The sequence below is a fragment of the Rana temporaria genome, chromosome 13 (genome assembly GCF_905171775.1).
Source record: "Rana temporaria chromosome 13, aRanTem1.1, whole genome shotgun sequence".
NCBI classification, from domain to species: Eukaryota; Metazoa; Chordata; class Amphibia; order Anura; family Ranidae; genus Rana; species Rana temporaria.
The window spans coordinates 83,937,225-83,952,226 of NC_053501.1; the positions used below are offsets into that span (position 1 = coordinate 83,937,225).

A 15,002-nucleotide genomic window follows, 5' to 3' on the forward strand; every position below is an offset into this window, starting at 1 on the left:
TTCCCGCACGCGGCCGCAAACTCCACTTTGTATGGCAGAGAGACAGCCGAGTCAGCCGACATCTCTCCCTGCAGTCCACAGCTGCCTGGCCCTGACACACACAGTGCAGAGTGAGACGGAGTGAACTGAGCCCGCCCCCTCCTCCTTTTCCTGCTGTGTGATGTTTCCTGTGTACACAGAGGAGGAGGGGGAGGAGAGGGAGGCTCACCACGCTGCTGCCGAGAAAAGCTGCTCGTCTGACAAGATTACACACGTCCTGATGCAAAGTAAGTGAGCCTTCCAGAGGGGGAGGGAGGGGGTCATGCCTACGGGTTACAGTTTACTGTGAGTAATTTTGGGGGAAAGTTAGGCCCGGAGCAACTGGAAGTCAGTGTAGGGCCGGCCATTACAGGGTTAACAGAAACCCTAGTAGCTGTGGGGGGAGGAGCAGAGGAGGGGAGGAGAGATCACAGATATCTCTTACCCTCAGTTTCCCGGGCAGAGGCAGCGTGGGGGAGCGAAGTTGCTGCTGTGTCTGCTCAGCCTGCAGGGAATTCGCTTGTCCCAAATTGTCACGGCGATGGCTGCGATCGAGGATTTATTCGGGAGATTGAGGGCGGAGGCGGCTATCCGGGGTGAGGACTGGCTGCAGAGGCAGTTGGGGGCGCTTTTATCGCAGGATGGAGGGGACATGGGGCGCATGGCATCGGGGCCTAGCCGTGTCCAGACCGGACAAGCAGCATCGGGGCCGGAGCACACAGGTGTGGTGCGGGCGGAGTCGGGGCCTGAACGGTCGGTCCGGGGAGCAGTGCGGGCACACGGGGTCACAATTCAGGCCGCATCGGGGCCTGATCACACAGGCGTGGGAGCAGCGTCGTCGGGGCCTAGTCACACAGGCCGGGGGGCCTCGCGGACGTGCTCGTCCCACCCCCCCGCCGGTATTCGCCCAGTATATCCCCGGGACGGCAGAGGGGGGATAGTGGACATAGCAGGGCCCCTTCGGGCCCCCCCGCGAAGCGGGCGGCGGGTATTGTGTCAGAAGGCCCAGCCGGGGGCAACAGGAGTAGCGTGGGTGCAAGGGGGGGACGGCCAGGGGGCTCAGATGCGGCGGCCTTGCCCGCCCGGCGTGTGGATCAGGCAGTGACGGGCCCGGTGGTGGGGTCTCGGCGAGTGGGATCGCAGGCCACGGTGGCTAGCCCCCCAGCTTCCTCGGCTAGCCACTTGCAGGAGGTGGAGCGCGTCGGCAGCAACAGGGTTACGCCAAGCAGGAAAGCTTCGGCAAAATCGCCGCACGGGTCCAGGGCCCGCAGGGGGAGTGAATCCGGCCCTGGGCCTTCGGCCTCCGGGACCGAGCCGCCCGGTGGGTCATCATCGGAGGAGGAGGATCGGTCGGAGGGAGAGCGGTCGGGATCTGAGGACGAGGTCTTGCCCAGGACGGTACCAGCAACGAGGGATTCGAGACGGTCGGCTGATGGGATTGCTTCCACGCAGCCCGGTAAGTCATTTTACACTGATGTTTCTAATAGGCAATGTGTTGATGTGGTTGAGAGGAATGTGGTTGTTGCACCGGCGTCCCAGGTTACGGATGCACAGGTGGGTATTGCTGGAGGGGATGTGGGTTTGCAAAGGTTTTTGTCGGGGTTAGAGGCTCTGGTCAGTCAGCTAAAAGGGGGGGACAGACCTCCCGCAAGCCCGGCGGCGGCTTGGGGGCCGGTCGGGGGAGCTACGGGGGTGGCCGCGGCGGCGGTGGCGGCTGCCACTACGCCGTTGGTGGTAGCTGGAAAGGAGGCAAGTGGGGGCGGCTTGGGGGCCGGGGCATCGGTGCAGCCGGAGGTTACCGCCGAGTCGGCGGGGGCCGCTTCTAAAAAATGGGATTTAGTACGGTTAGCGGATGAGGCTAGGGGACAGGTTTACACCTGTTACGATGCGCCGCTGGGGTCGCATCTGAAACAGGAGGTACGGGAAAAGATCTGGAAGAGCGAGTACGTGGAGATATTCGCGCTGTTACCGCTGGAAAAATTCAATTTGGACAGGGTAAAACCAGAGGATTCTAAGAAGGAAGATGAGGAGAAGAGGAGGTACAGGCTAATACCTCGCACGTTTGCAAACTGGTCGCAGGCGTATTCCATTTTGGCCAGTGTGATTGGCGAGAAGAACCCCGAGCACTGCTCGGCGCTCTTCAGTTACCAGGAGGCGATCAGTGAGGCCTACAGGTGCTATGGGGGCACAGGTTGGCTTAGATATGACGAACAGTTCAGGCAACGTCGGGCGATCAGGCCGGAAATTCGTTGGGACGCCAAGGACATTAGCCTTTGGATGCGGCTTATGACGGCTCCTAGGACGTCGGCGCCGTTTTTTCAGGGGGGGGCCGGCGGAGCCTCTTCCCTGGGACAGTCGGCCGGAAAGAAAAAAGGGGTTTGTTGGCAGTTCAACGAGGGTAGCTGCAAGTTTGGGGGGTCGTGCCGATACAAGCATGAGTGCTCCGGGTGTGGGGGTAATCACCCCTCTTCCCGCTGCTTCAAGCAGGGCAAGGGACGTCCCGGGGATTCTTCGGGTAAGAGGGAGCACCCCGGTGATGGTGAGAAGGATGCTGCCGTTTCTCGGTAGGTATCCGGACAGAGCGGCGGCTCAGCTCCTGGAGGAAGGTTTTACTGTGGGGTTCCGTATTCCTTGTAGCTTGACGGTGGTTCTGCCGCTGTCCAAGAATTTGAGTTCGGCTCTACAACACCCCGAAGTGGTTTCTGAGAAATTACGGAAGGAAGTGGGGCTAGGCCGCATGGGGGGCCCGTTTGAATCCCCCCCTTTGGAGGGTCTGGTGGTATCACCGTTGGGGGTGGTACCGAAGAAGGAACCAAACAAGTTCAGACTCATTCACCACCTCTCATTTCCGAAAGGGGGGTCGGTAAATGATGCGATTGAGGCGGGCGATTGTTCGGTGTGCTACACATCGTTTGACGCGGCGGTGGGATGGGTCAAGACATACGGTAGGGGGGCGTTGATGGCCAAGTCGGACATCGAGGCGGCCTTCCGGCTGTTGCCGGTGCACCCGGACAGCTTCAGACTGTTGGGGTGTCACTGGGGAGGGGAGTTCTATGTGGACAAATGTCTGCCCATGGGCTGCTCGGTATCCTGTGCGTTGTTCGAACAATTCAGTTCCTTTTTGGAATGGGTGGTGCGAGACGTGGCGGGAGTGAATTCAGTCATCCACTATCTAGATGACTTTCTCTGCATTGGACCGGGGGGGTCACGGATTTGTGCGGTTTTGTTATCTACGCTAGAACACATAGCGGAACGTTTTGGGGTGCCTTTGGCGCCCGAAAAGACGGAAGGTCTGTCATTCAATTCCTGGGCATAGTCATAGACGCCGAGAAGATGGAATGTCGTTTGCCGCAGGATAAGCTAGAAGGCCTCAAGGCGGAGGTCAGGGGTATGATTGGAGTGCATAAGGTGCAGCTGCGGGCTTTGCAGTCGTTGTTGGGTAAGCTGAATTTTGCCTGCAGGATTATCCCGATGGGGAGGGTTTTTTGTCGTCGGCTGTCGGCTAGCACTGCGGGTGTTAGGTTGCCCAATCACTATGTGCGGCTCGTGAAGGAGCATAGGGAGGACCTGCGGGTATGGCACTCTTTTCTAGAGGGTTTTAACGGCAGGGCCTTGTGGATGTCCGGCCCGGTCAGCAATTTGACCTGGAGCTGTATACAGATGCGGCCGGGGGTGCGGGCTTTGGGGCCTTCTTTCAGGGTCAGTGGAGCGCTGGCTCTTGGCCGCAGTCTTGGGTGACTGCGGGCTTTACAAAGAATTTGGTGCTGCTGGAGCTGTTTCCAGTGGTGCTGGCGGTTGAGTTATGGGGCACGTCTTTCCGGGATCGGAAGGTGCGCTTCCATGGGGATAACTTGGGGGTCGTGCAGGTGATCAATCGAGTTACCGCGTCTTCTCCCCCAGTGATTCGTCTCCTGAGACACTTGGTGCTGCGCTGTATGCAGCTGAATGTGTTTGTGTATGCGGTGCACTTACCGGGTGTGGACAATGTCGTGGCTGACGCTTTGTCTCGGTTTCAGTGGGACAGGTTCCGGGAGCTGGTGCCGGAGGCAGAGGAACGGGGGGTCCCTTGTCCGGAGTGGCTGTGGCAGATTCCATTGGAACAATCTCCACCTGGATTAGGAAATCGTTGAGTGCGGGTACTTGGGCGGCCTATGAGAAGGTATGGTCGGAGTGGAGCGATTTGGTGAGGGAATCGGAGGTTCACCTTTCGGGACCGGAGGTGAGGACACTGGTTCTGTATTTTTTGTCTAGAAACATGGAAGCGGGAGTGTCGCCGTTGGCGTTGGATAGGAAATTGGCCGGGTTGGCATTTCTGTTCAAATGGCAAGGGTGGCCGGGATCTTACAAAGGACCTTCTGGTGCGACAAGCTCTGAAGGGTACAGGGAAACAGGGGCGGCGACTGACGCTCGCCGCCCGGTGTCTTTCGAAGTTTTGAAAGGAATCCTGGCTAAAGTGGGGGCGATATGTTCATCCAGGTTTGAAAGTTACATTGTTCCGCGCGGCATTCGCGCTGGCATTTTTTTGGGGCCTTAGGGTGGGCGAGCTGGTGAGCCCGTCGAAATTGGTCCAGGGGGGCATGGGAGTTGCGGATGTCGGTTGGACCCCGGAGGGGGTCACGTTGTGGCTCAGAAGGTCCAAAACGGATCAGAGTGGCAAGGGAAGGGCGGTTCATGTGTTCCCAATTGAAGGGTCGGAGTTGTGCCCGGTCGGGCTGGTAAGGGACTACCTGGACATTTGTCCGGGGGTGGGGGGCGCCTTTTTGGTACACGAAAATGGGTCCCCGATGTCACGATATCAGTTTGTGGCAGTGTTTAGGAAGTGTCTGGGGGCATTGGGCCTGGTGGCAAAGGAGTTCTCGGCTCATTCCTATAGGATCGGGGCAGCTACGGAAGCGGCAAGGAATGGACTGGGTGAAGAGGCAATAAAGAGGATAGGGCGTTGGGAATCCAGGCGGTTTCAATTATATGTTAGGCCGCAGCTGGTGGCTAGCTTGGGTTGAAGGTCTGGGGAGTGGGGTTTTGAGTTACGGGGCAAAGGGGGTGACAGTGATTACTCAAAAGCGGGTTATCTCTATGTGGGTATGTTGGTGACGTGTTTTTGTTTACTGTTTTTCAGGTACTGGACCGCTTTTGGTCTGGATAATGGGCCACTCCTATGTGGTTCGGGGGGCCAGACGGGCGGATGATCGCCCGACCGGTCGCCAGCTGGGAATATCGAGACAGGAGGCGAGTGTAAGGTGGTTGGGGGTCCCCGGGATGTTATGGAGCAAGGTGGTGCCGGAGGTGCACAAATTTGCACGGCTGGACAGGCCACCGGAGGTTCTGGTTATTCACGCCGGGGGGAATGATCTTGGAGTGAGATCGATGATGGAGATAGCACGGGACATTAAATTTGACTTTCAGCGGATCCGGATGTCCTTTCCGGATACGATAGTGGTGTGGTCAGACATGGTGGCCAGGTCAACATGGAGGATGGCCAGGTCGGTAGAGGGGGTGAATCGGGGCGCGCAGGAAGATAAACAGAAATGTGGGGCGGTTTGTGCTCAGGAACGGGGGGGCTAGTGGTTCGGCACCCCGAATTGGAAGTGGACACATGGAGATACCTCAGGAGTGATGGTGTTCACCTCACGGACGTGGGGATTGATATGTGGGTGTTGCGTTTAGAGGAGGGGGTACAGCAAGCGATGAGGGTGTGGAGGTGCTCCCATAGGTAAGGGGTTACCTTTGGGTGCTGGTGGCGGGTGTTTTTGGACTTTGCAGGAGAAGATATTACCCCAAAGATGGACGCCAGTACCCAGCGGTGGGAGGGGTCCTGAAGGGGTTTCTAGTTCCCAGTCTACTAATGTAGCTGGAAGGTTGGTGAATGGGGGCACTGCGGTCAATGGTCGTCTTTGAGCCAGCTTCGGCTTGAGGCCTATGACCAGAGGTTAGGACACAGCAGTGCCAAAAAAGTGTTACATAGTTACAAAGTTTAAAGGTTAACGAGTTAAGGGTTAATGGGTCCTGCAAAGTCCAGCACCATGTTAGAGAGGTTATTATCTCAGGAAATAAGTGTTTTTTCTCTATGTGTTATTGGTTTTTGTTATTGGTTATTTATGATTATTTAAAGAGTATTTAAAATAAAGGAGGCTGCTACGGCCAGTTTTTACTCCAACACTAAGTAGTGGTCTCATTATTTATTAAAGTTTAAGTGGGGGGTATTAACTGTAAAGGGGCTTTAGCGGTCAGGGTGAATTCTGGTATACCATAGTCAAGGATATGTTCTAGGGGGCACTTTATGACGTATGTTGCAAGGGGGCTTGGATATGAAATCCACCCCCTTAGCACATATCCCCCCCCCAAATTAAAGATGCTGTCTACCACAGAGGGGGTGGCCCTTGGCAATCCACAAGAGATGAGGCAAATTGCTCCAGGTGCCCATACTAATGCCCCCTTTCCAGGCAAGTTAGCAAAGTGTGGGTTCCAGGTCACTTACCTGAAGCTTCCATGTCCTCCCTCGATATCTTCTGCCGCGGTGGTGAAGCTTCAGCCAATCAGGTTCCTGATAACCAGAATCCGGGAACCTGATTGGCTGAAACGGCCGTCAGTCTTATGCAAGGACCGCAGATTGCCTGCGTTTCGAGTATAGACATCCGAGAGCCGAAGGGCGGTACTGGAAAAGCCTATCAGAGCCGCTGGCTTTGATAGGCAGTTCCCCTCAGCCAACCAGCTGCCGCTATTCGGGTAACCGGCGTCCCACGTCCGGTTATATGAATAGACCAGGCAGTTGGCAACCAACAATAACATACATTCATGCATTTATGCACGAATGTGAGTTATTTGCGAGAGGGGGTGGCGCTGCAGCACCCTCTATAGACGGCCGCCAGAACTGCGGTTAAAATGTCAAAATGACATTTTAGCCGAATAAAAGTTCTTAAAGGGCCCTTTTTTGTGTGTGTGACTCTGGGAGGGGGGGCGGCGCCCGTGCGTCCCTATGGACGGGCCGCCACTGGCTGTGCGTTCTGTGCAATTTCAGCCCAATTATGTCCGCACACTCTCTGACCATCTCCTGTACCATGTCTGAAGTCTCTGACTAAGGATGAGTTCCAGCATTTTCACACAGTCCATGTGCAGAGCCCACCAGGAAGTCAGCACTGCGCTCATCACAGGCAGTGAGACATTGTCCCATTGCACAGCTGCAGAGATCGGGAAATGTCTCGCTGCCTGTGATTAGCACAACACGGTGCCGACTTCCTGGGGGGCTCTGCACGTGGGTTGTGCAAACACGCCGGAGCTCATCCTTCTATCTGACCATCTCCAGTAGTATGTCTGCAGTCTCTGACCATCCCCTGTAGTATATCTGCAGTCTCTGACCATCTCTTATATCAAGTATGCAGTCTCTGACAATCTCCTGTAGTATGTATGCAGTCTCTGACCATCTCTTGTACCATGTCTGCAGTCTCTGACCATCTCCTGTACCATGTCTGCAGTCTCTGACCATCTCTTGTACCATGTCTGCAGTCTCTGACCATCTCTTGTACCATGTCTGCAGTCTCTGACCATCTCTGCAGTTTCTGACCATCTCTTGTACCATGTCTGCAGTCTCTGACCATCTCTTGTATCATGTATGCAGTCTCTGACCATCTCTTGTATCATGTATGCAGTCTCTGACCATCTCTTGTATTGTGTATGCAGTGTCTGACCATCTCTTGTATCATGTATGCAGTCTCTGACCATCTCTTGTATCAAGTATGCAGTCTCTGACTATCTCCTGTGGTATGTCTGCAGTCGCTGACCATCTCTTGTACCATGTCTGCAGTCTCTGACCATCTATTGTACCATGTCTGCAGTCTCTGACAATCTCTTGTATCAAGTATGCAGTCTCTGACCATCTCCTGTACCATGTATGCAGTCTCTGACCATCTCTTGTATCAAGTATGCAGTCTCTGACCATCTCTTGTGGTATGTATGCAGTCTCTGACCATCTACTGTAGTATGTATGCAGTCTCTGACCATCTCTTGTACCATGTCTGCAGTCTCTGACCATCTCTTGTACCATGTCTGCAGTCTCTGACCATCTCTTGTACCATGTCTGCAGTCTCCGACAATCTCTTGTATCAAGTATGCAGTTTCTGACCATCTCCTGTACCATGTATGCAGTCTCTGACCATCTCCTGTATCATATATGCAGTCTCTGACCATCTCCTGTAGTATATCTGCAGTCTCTGACCATCTCATGTATCATGTATGCAGTCTCTGACCATCTCTTGTATCATGTATGCAGTCTCAGACCATCTCTTGTATTAAGTATGCAGTCTCTGACCATCTCCTGTGGTAAGTATGCAGTCTCTGACCATCTCCTGTGGTATGTATGCAGTCTCTGACCATCTCTTGTACCATGTCTGCAGTCTCTGACCATCTCTTGTACCATGTCTGCAGTATCTGACCATCTCTTGTACCATGTCTGCAGTCTCTGACCATCTCCTGTATCATGTCTGCACACTCTGTGACCATCTCTTTTATCATATATGCAGTCTCTGACCATCTCCTGTAGTATATCTGCAGTCTCTGACCATCTCCTGTATCATGTCTGCAGTCTCTGACCATCTCCTGTATCATGTATGCAGTCTCTGACCATCCCTTGTACCATGTCTGCAGTCTCTGACCATCTCTTGTACCATGTCTGCAGTCTCTCACCATCTCTTGTACCATGTCTGCAGTCTCTCACCATCTCTTGTACCATGTCTGCAGTCTCTCACCATCTCTTGTACCATGTCTGCAGCCTCTGATCATCTCTTGTATCAAGTATGCAGTCTCTGACAATCTCCTGTAGTACGTATGCAGTCTCTGACCATCTTTTGTATAATGTATGCAGTCTCTGACCATCTCTTGTATCATGTATGCAGTCTCTGACAATCTCTATCCCCCCTTACCTTAGTGCGTTCACTCTGGGGAAGGTGCTCTATGGTGACCAGACTCCCCCACCCCCCGCATTAGAGTTTCCATCTTAAATGCAAGTTGGAATGCTGATGTAAAGGGGAATGCAGTGATCTAATATAGATATAATGTGATCTCATCACCAGAGCCCCCCTTACATTAGAGTTCCCCCTTACAACAAAGTCTGCAACATTCCCGCTTACATCAAATTTCCCCTTGCACTGTAAGGAGGAATCCTGCACACTCTAGTGTAAGGGGAAACTCTGTTGACCTTCATGTAAATGGAGAAATATGATTTTGACTCTAGTGTTGAGCGGAATACGCCATATTCGATTTCGCGATATATCACGAATATATAGACGAATATTCGTGAAATATTCGCTAAAATCGAATATTCGTGATATTTTATAAAAAAAAAATGTTTGCGAAATTTCGCTAATGCGAATGCGAATGCGAAATTGATTGCGAAATTTTGACAACTGTGGTAGGAGAACTCTGATTGGCTCTGATGCAAAAGAAGGGCGGAGAAAGTATTCGCGAATATTCGGAAATCGAATATTCGTGATATTTTATCGAAATTTCGCTAATGCGAATGCGAAATTGATTGCGAAATTTTGACAACTGTGGTAGGAGAACTCTGATTGGCTCTGATGCAAAAGAAGGGCGGAGAAAGTATTCGCGAATATTCGGAAATCGAATATTCGCGATTGCGAATATTCGGCACCATAATAGGATCGCCTCAGCTTAGCTACTCGGCCCAGGGTCTCTAATCATACCAGCAATGCTTTTAGATGTCGATAGGATGTGATCTGTTTTAAAAATAAATTTGAAAAAATACGAATATTCGGAATAGCGAATTTTGGCCGTGAAATTCGAGTTATTCGCGAATATTCGAATATGCCATATTCGTAACGAATATTCGTAATGCGAATATTCGTGAGCAACACTATTTGACTCTTGTTATACTGTAGCAGCTGCACAAATGTTATCGATTTTTGTATGTGTGTAATATATATATATATATTTATTTGATTAAAGAAGAATTGGTTAGAGCGAGTTCTAGAAACTGTAAATTCATAGTTCATAGGATTTAAGGCTCTTTATATATGCAAATGTTATCGTTAATTTTTAACGCTTAAATTATTTTTCCCATTATGGGAGTTGGTGGGGCCTCATATCTAAGGTTTGCCTAAGGCCTCACAAAGCCTAGAGCCGCCTCTGCATAAGCTCAATAATGACATGCAATGCCAAGCTGCGGTTTCCAAAGCGTGCAATGTCCTTTCTTGTATTAAGAGAGGTATGGAATCCAGAGAGAGAAATATAATTTAGCCCCTGTACAAATCATTAGTAAGACCTCACCAGTGAGGCCTGGAGTGGAAAAGGCAGCAAAGCAGAATAGCGTAGGGCCGGGCATGACTGGGTGGAGGTAGGACAAGCAAGGGTTAAGAGAAGGAAGGGAGCTGGTTGGTGGAAGGAAAAAGGGAATGGTGTGCAGAGAGGGGAGGGGTATTATAAAAGGGGGAGGCGTGGACTCAGGAGGAAAGTGCGGGAAGGAACGACCAAGGAGGCAGGTTTTTTGTCTCTCTGCTCCTGGTCTGTTAGAACTATGGCTGACATTGACTTGATTTTTGCCAGGCTACGGGCAGCGGCCGCGTCTCGGGACCCCGGATGGCTAGAGGAACAGGTCGGTGGACTGCTGCGGGACGAGGCTGGGGGGGTCGCACGAGTCGGAAATGCGGTCGCCACGCGATCGGAGGTCCAGGGCCCCGGAGCGTTACTCTCCATGCCCATCTGCCAGAGCCCAGCGCCCAGTTAGGAGCCCCCATGTGGACCCGGCGCCCCCCCCCCCCTGGCTAAGCGTGCCAATGCTTCTGCTGGGGGTGAGGCGGACCGGAATCCTCATCGTCGGCGGGGCTCGGTGGGCGGGGCTACGGGTCACGAAGGCGCCCGTACCTCGCCTGCCCGCCGTGGACACAGGGATCGCTCGGTCCCCCCCTCTAGTCCGGGGATCGCGAGGGGGGGGACTCGCCGCGGGAGAAGCCGCGACACGGCCGGCGGGCTGGACTCGGCTGCGGCCGCCGGTTCCAGGACGGGTGGGGGGCCGGAATCCCCAAGCCAAGAAGGGGGATCGGCGGGGCCTAGTCGGGGCCCTGGGAGAGCAGAAGGGCGTTCCGCCCCGACGACAGCCGGGTCACATTCCAGAGGTCGCCCGGCAGTTAGGTCAGGGTCTGCGACCTCCAGGCCGGGTCCGCCTGGGGGGTTGACATTGCCAGGGACGCCGGCTTCGGAAGACAGGTCGGAAGGTGATGCCTCAGAGTCGGACGGGGAGGATCCTGCGGTGGTGTAGCCGGCGGTGGACGGGCCTACGAGGGCTGTGGGAGACGCATCCAGCCGACACGGTAAGCACACACAATCTATGGAGGGGGATGTAGCTGCTGTTCTGTGTAGATTGTTGGGGGTTGGGGGTGGGGGCTGATGTTTCTGTGGGGGGGGGAGTGCGGGCCCCTATTTCTTCCCCTGCTGCTGGCCCGGGGGTGGCGGGCATCACGCCTGCTGCGCCGGGGGCACCGGCGGGGCTTGGGGATTTTTTCAGGGGTTTACGGGACCTTGTACAACGATTTTCTGGGGGGTTGCAGCCTCATGCGCAGGTGTCACCATGGGTGGGGGGAGGGGTGGGGGCTGCGTTTGCGGCACCCCCTGCGGTGGTGGTGGACATCCGGGTCGGGTCCGGTCCCGGATAGCACCACGTCGGGGGACAAAGCGGGGGGGGGGACAAGCCAGCAGTTGTCAGATCTGATGTGGTGCGCATAGCTGACGCTGCAAAATGCGAAGTTTACGTTTGTTACGAGGGCCCGCTAGGGGCTCATTTAAAGCAGGAGGTGAGGGACAAGATAGTGAAAGGGGAGTACATAGAAATCTTCTTTCTCCCTCCTCCCTTTGGAGAAGTTCAATCTGGACAGGGTGAAGCCAGATGACTCCAAGAAGGAGGATGAGGAGAAGAGGAGGTACAGGCTTATCCCGTGTACTTTCTTGAATTGGTTACAGGCCTTTGCCATCATGGCTAGCGTCATAGGGAAGAAGAACCGGGAGCATTGTTCCGCGTTGTTCTGCTATATGGACGCAATTGGGGAAGCTCATCGGGTGTATGGGGGGACAGGTTGGTTGCGTTATGACGAGCAATTTCGTCAGCGCAGGGCGGTTCGCCCCTCTCTTAGATGGGACCATAAGGACATCAGCCTGTGGATACGCATGATGTCGGCGCCACGGACGCCAAACCAGTTTTTTTCGGGGGGGGGGGCCGGAGGTACATCCACCTCGGGACCGCCGGCCGGAAAAAAGTGGGGGGTGTGCTGGAAATTCAACGAAGGTTCCTGCACGTATGGAGGAACCTGTCGTTTTAGACACGAATGTTCGGGATGTGGCGGCAGTCATCCCTTGTCTTGATGTTTTAAGAAGGGGAAGCGAGCAGGGGATGCTGGGAACAAAAGGGATGACGCCGGTGAGGGGGGAAAGGATGCTTCCTTTCCTAAATAGGTATCCGTACAGTGCGGTGGCTGCTCTGCTTGCCTCCGGTTTCTCGGTAGGATTTGCCATTCCGTGTTCTTTGTTGGAGGTGCCACCCTTGGCGAAGAACTTGCGGTCTGCTCTGGAGATTTTTTTATTTAAACTTCTCCCTCAAGAACAGCAAGAGCCAGTCCTTGCATGAACATTCCCACCAGGAAGGCGCATCCACAAAGATGGACTGCAAATTGTACTTTACAAAAATGATGGTGAAGAACACCACCGGGTTGACCATGGTTCAGTCTGTTTCCCCACAACAGCAGGAAGAACAGACCATAGACCCGAGCATAGAGAGATGCTGGCAAAAGACACATGTAGCTCACAAAGAGAAACTCAGGCAATAAGTACGTCTTGACCAAGCATACCCTTTGACTCAGGGAAAGTTTCCAACCTCTCCAGGCCTTCACCTTCCGAGTGGCACTCACCAGCCTGCGCTCCCAATTTAGCTTGGGATAATCACCCGGGCCGAAATGAATGCCAAGTACTCGAATCTCTGGTACGGGCGTGGGGAACACGTCCGGAAGGGGGAACTGCTCCCCCTCCTTTCCCATCCAGAAAACGTCACTCTTGTCCCAATTGACCAGCGAACCTGACGCCTCAGAGTAGCACCCGATCTGGGATTCCACATAATGGGCCTCCTCACGACCAGATACCACCACCGAGACGTCATCCGCGTAGGCCACGACCCTCACTGCCGAAACCGGACCCCCGACAGGTCCCACCGGAACCCCCCCCAGACGCTCGCAGTCTAGCCTCCTTACAAAGGGGTCAACCGCAAAGACGTACAGGAGGGGGCTCAACGGGCAGCCCTGCCGGACGCCAGAGTCTACAGCAAAGGCCCGACCCACCCAACCGTTGACAAGAGGGAAGCTCTCAACACCCCTATACAATACCTGTAGCCAATCAACAAATTGATCAGGCAGACCGTATATCCTCAGAAGCAGCCAAAGGTACTCATGGTTCACCCGATCAAACGCCTTAGCCTGATCCAGTGCAAGCAGATACCGCTTGCTGCCATTAGCCCTGCACCTTTCCACAGCCTCCCGGACGTTTAGGACGGCACCAAAAGTGCCCCGGCCAGGAATTGTGCAGTGCTGAGAGGGAGACAGCATCCTGCCCGCCAAAGCAGACAGACGTGTAAACAAGATCTTTGCCAGTATCTTCCTATCTGTGGTAAGAAGGGTGATCGGATGCCAATTCTCCACCACAGACGGATCTTTCCCCTTTGACAGAAGGATCAGAGCTGACCTTCTCATTGAGGGAGGCAGCAGGCCATAGGCCAAACATTCACTAAACACGTCCCTCAGATGAGGAGCCAAGAGGCTCTTAAAGGTTTTGTAGAGCTCGGCCGTGAGTCCATCGGGCCCAAGCGACTTTTTAGAAGCTAGAGAGCTGATAGCCTGCTCAACTTCAGCTACCGAGATCTCTTCTGTCAGAGAGTCAGGGAGGTCAGACCCCACTTCCATCGGGGTCTCATCAAGGAATACCCTGACTTTCTCCATGTCTAGAGGCCGCTTCTTCAGGAGTCCGAAAAGTGGTCTCTGACGACACCCAGGATCCCCGATCTGGACCGGACCAGAGATCCCGAGGCATCCTTCAAGCCGTGTACGACCTTCGAACTCGCCGCCTCACCACAGCTCTTGTAGGGATCAGGAGAGATACATTTCCCATAATCCCTCTCAAAAGCCAGGGAGGCGAGACGGTCGTACTGACACTCCTTCATCTGTGCCTTCAGACCGGATATCTGTTCCCGAGAGCCCCCAGAGGACACCAGGCGGTCAAGCTGCCTGCTTATTCTCTGGTAGGCCTGGTACTTGGAAGCTGCCCTGTACCCAGAGATTTCCCGGAAAAAGTCGCCAGACCTCTTTTTAACTACTTCCCACCACTCAAGGCGGGAGCAGTTGCCCTCAAGGAGCGAGGTCTGGTCCAGGAAGAAAACCTCATAGGCTTCCCTAACCTCAGGATCCTCCAGTAGCGACCCATTCAGGCGCCACAAACCCCTCCCTTTCTGAGGAGTGTCGGCGACATTCAGGGCCACAGATACCATACAGTGATCGGAGAACTCCACCGACTGCAGCTCTGGAGCCGAGCAAGAGGAGTCCTCCTTTAAAAAAAACCTATCTAATCTACTCTTAGAACGGGTTCCCCAGGGACACCCCACTTCGTGCCCCTGGTGGAACCCCACCCTTCACAGGGAGCCTCCCGCCCCCAGATTTATTAGCCTGCCCCTTCTTCCTCCTATGTCTCACTTGCTCCCACTCCTGCCATTTCTCCGAGGTGACAACACCACCCCCCTCCTCAGACCCGCTGCTCGAGACCTCCTTAGCCCTCTTATGCGAGGCCCGAGCAGCATCCGTCTCCATGGCCATGGGTCCAGAAGGGGGGGATAGGAGAGGCAGGAGGGGGGCCAGAGACAGGGGAGGGGACAGGGGGGAACCAGATATTACTGTATGGGAGGAAGAAGGGGGAGGGGGGGACGAGGGGGGGGGCGAGGAGGGGGGGTACGA

General features: G+C 54.3%; 1 protein-coding gene across 1 annotated transcript; it reads left to right on the plus strand.

Annotated features, from left to right (window-relative positions):
- The first annotated feature begins 559 nt into the window (after positions 1–559).
- Positions 560–5,580, plus strand: LOC120920065. Its single transcript, XM_040331978.1, has 3 exons — positions 560–740; positions 1,022–1,474; positions 5,135–5,580. Exons 1-3 carry the CDS (start codon positions 560–562, stop codon positions 5,578–5,580), a joined length of 1,080 nt encoding a protein of 359 aa, XP_040187912.1.
- The last annotated feature ends 9,422 nt before the right edge of the window (positions 5,581–15,002 follow it).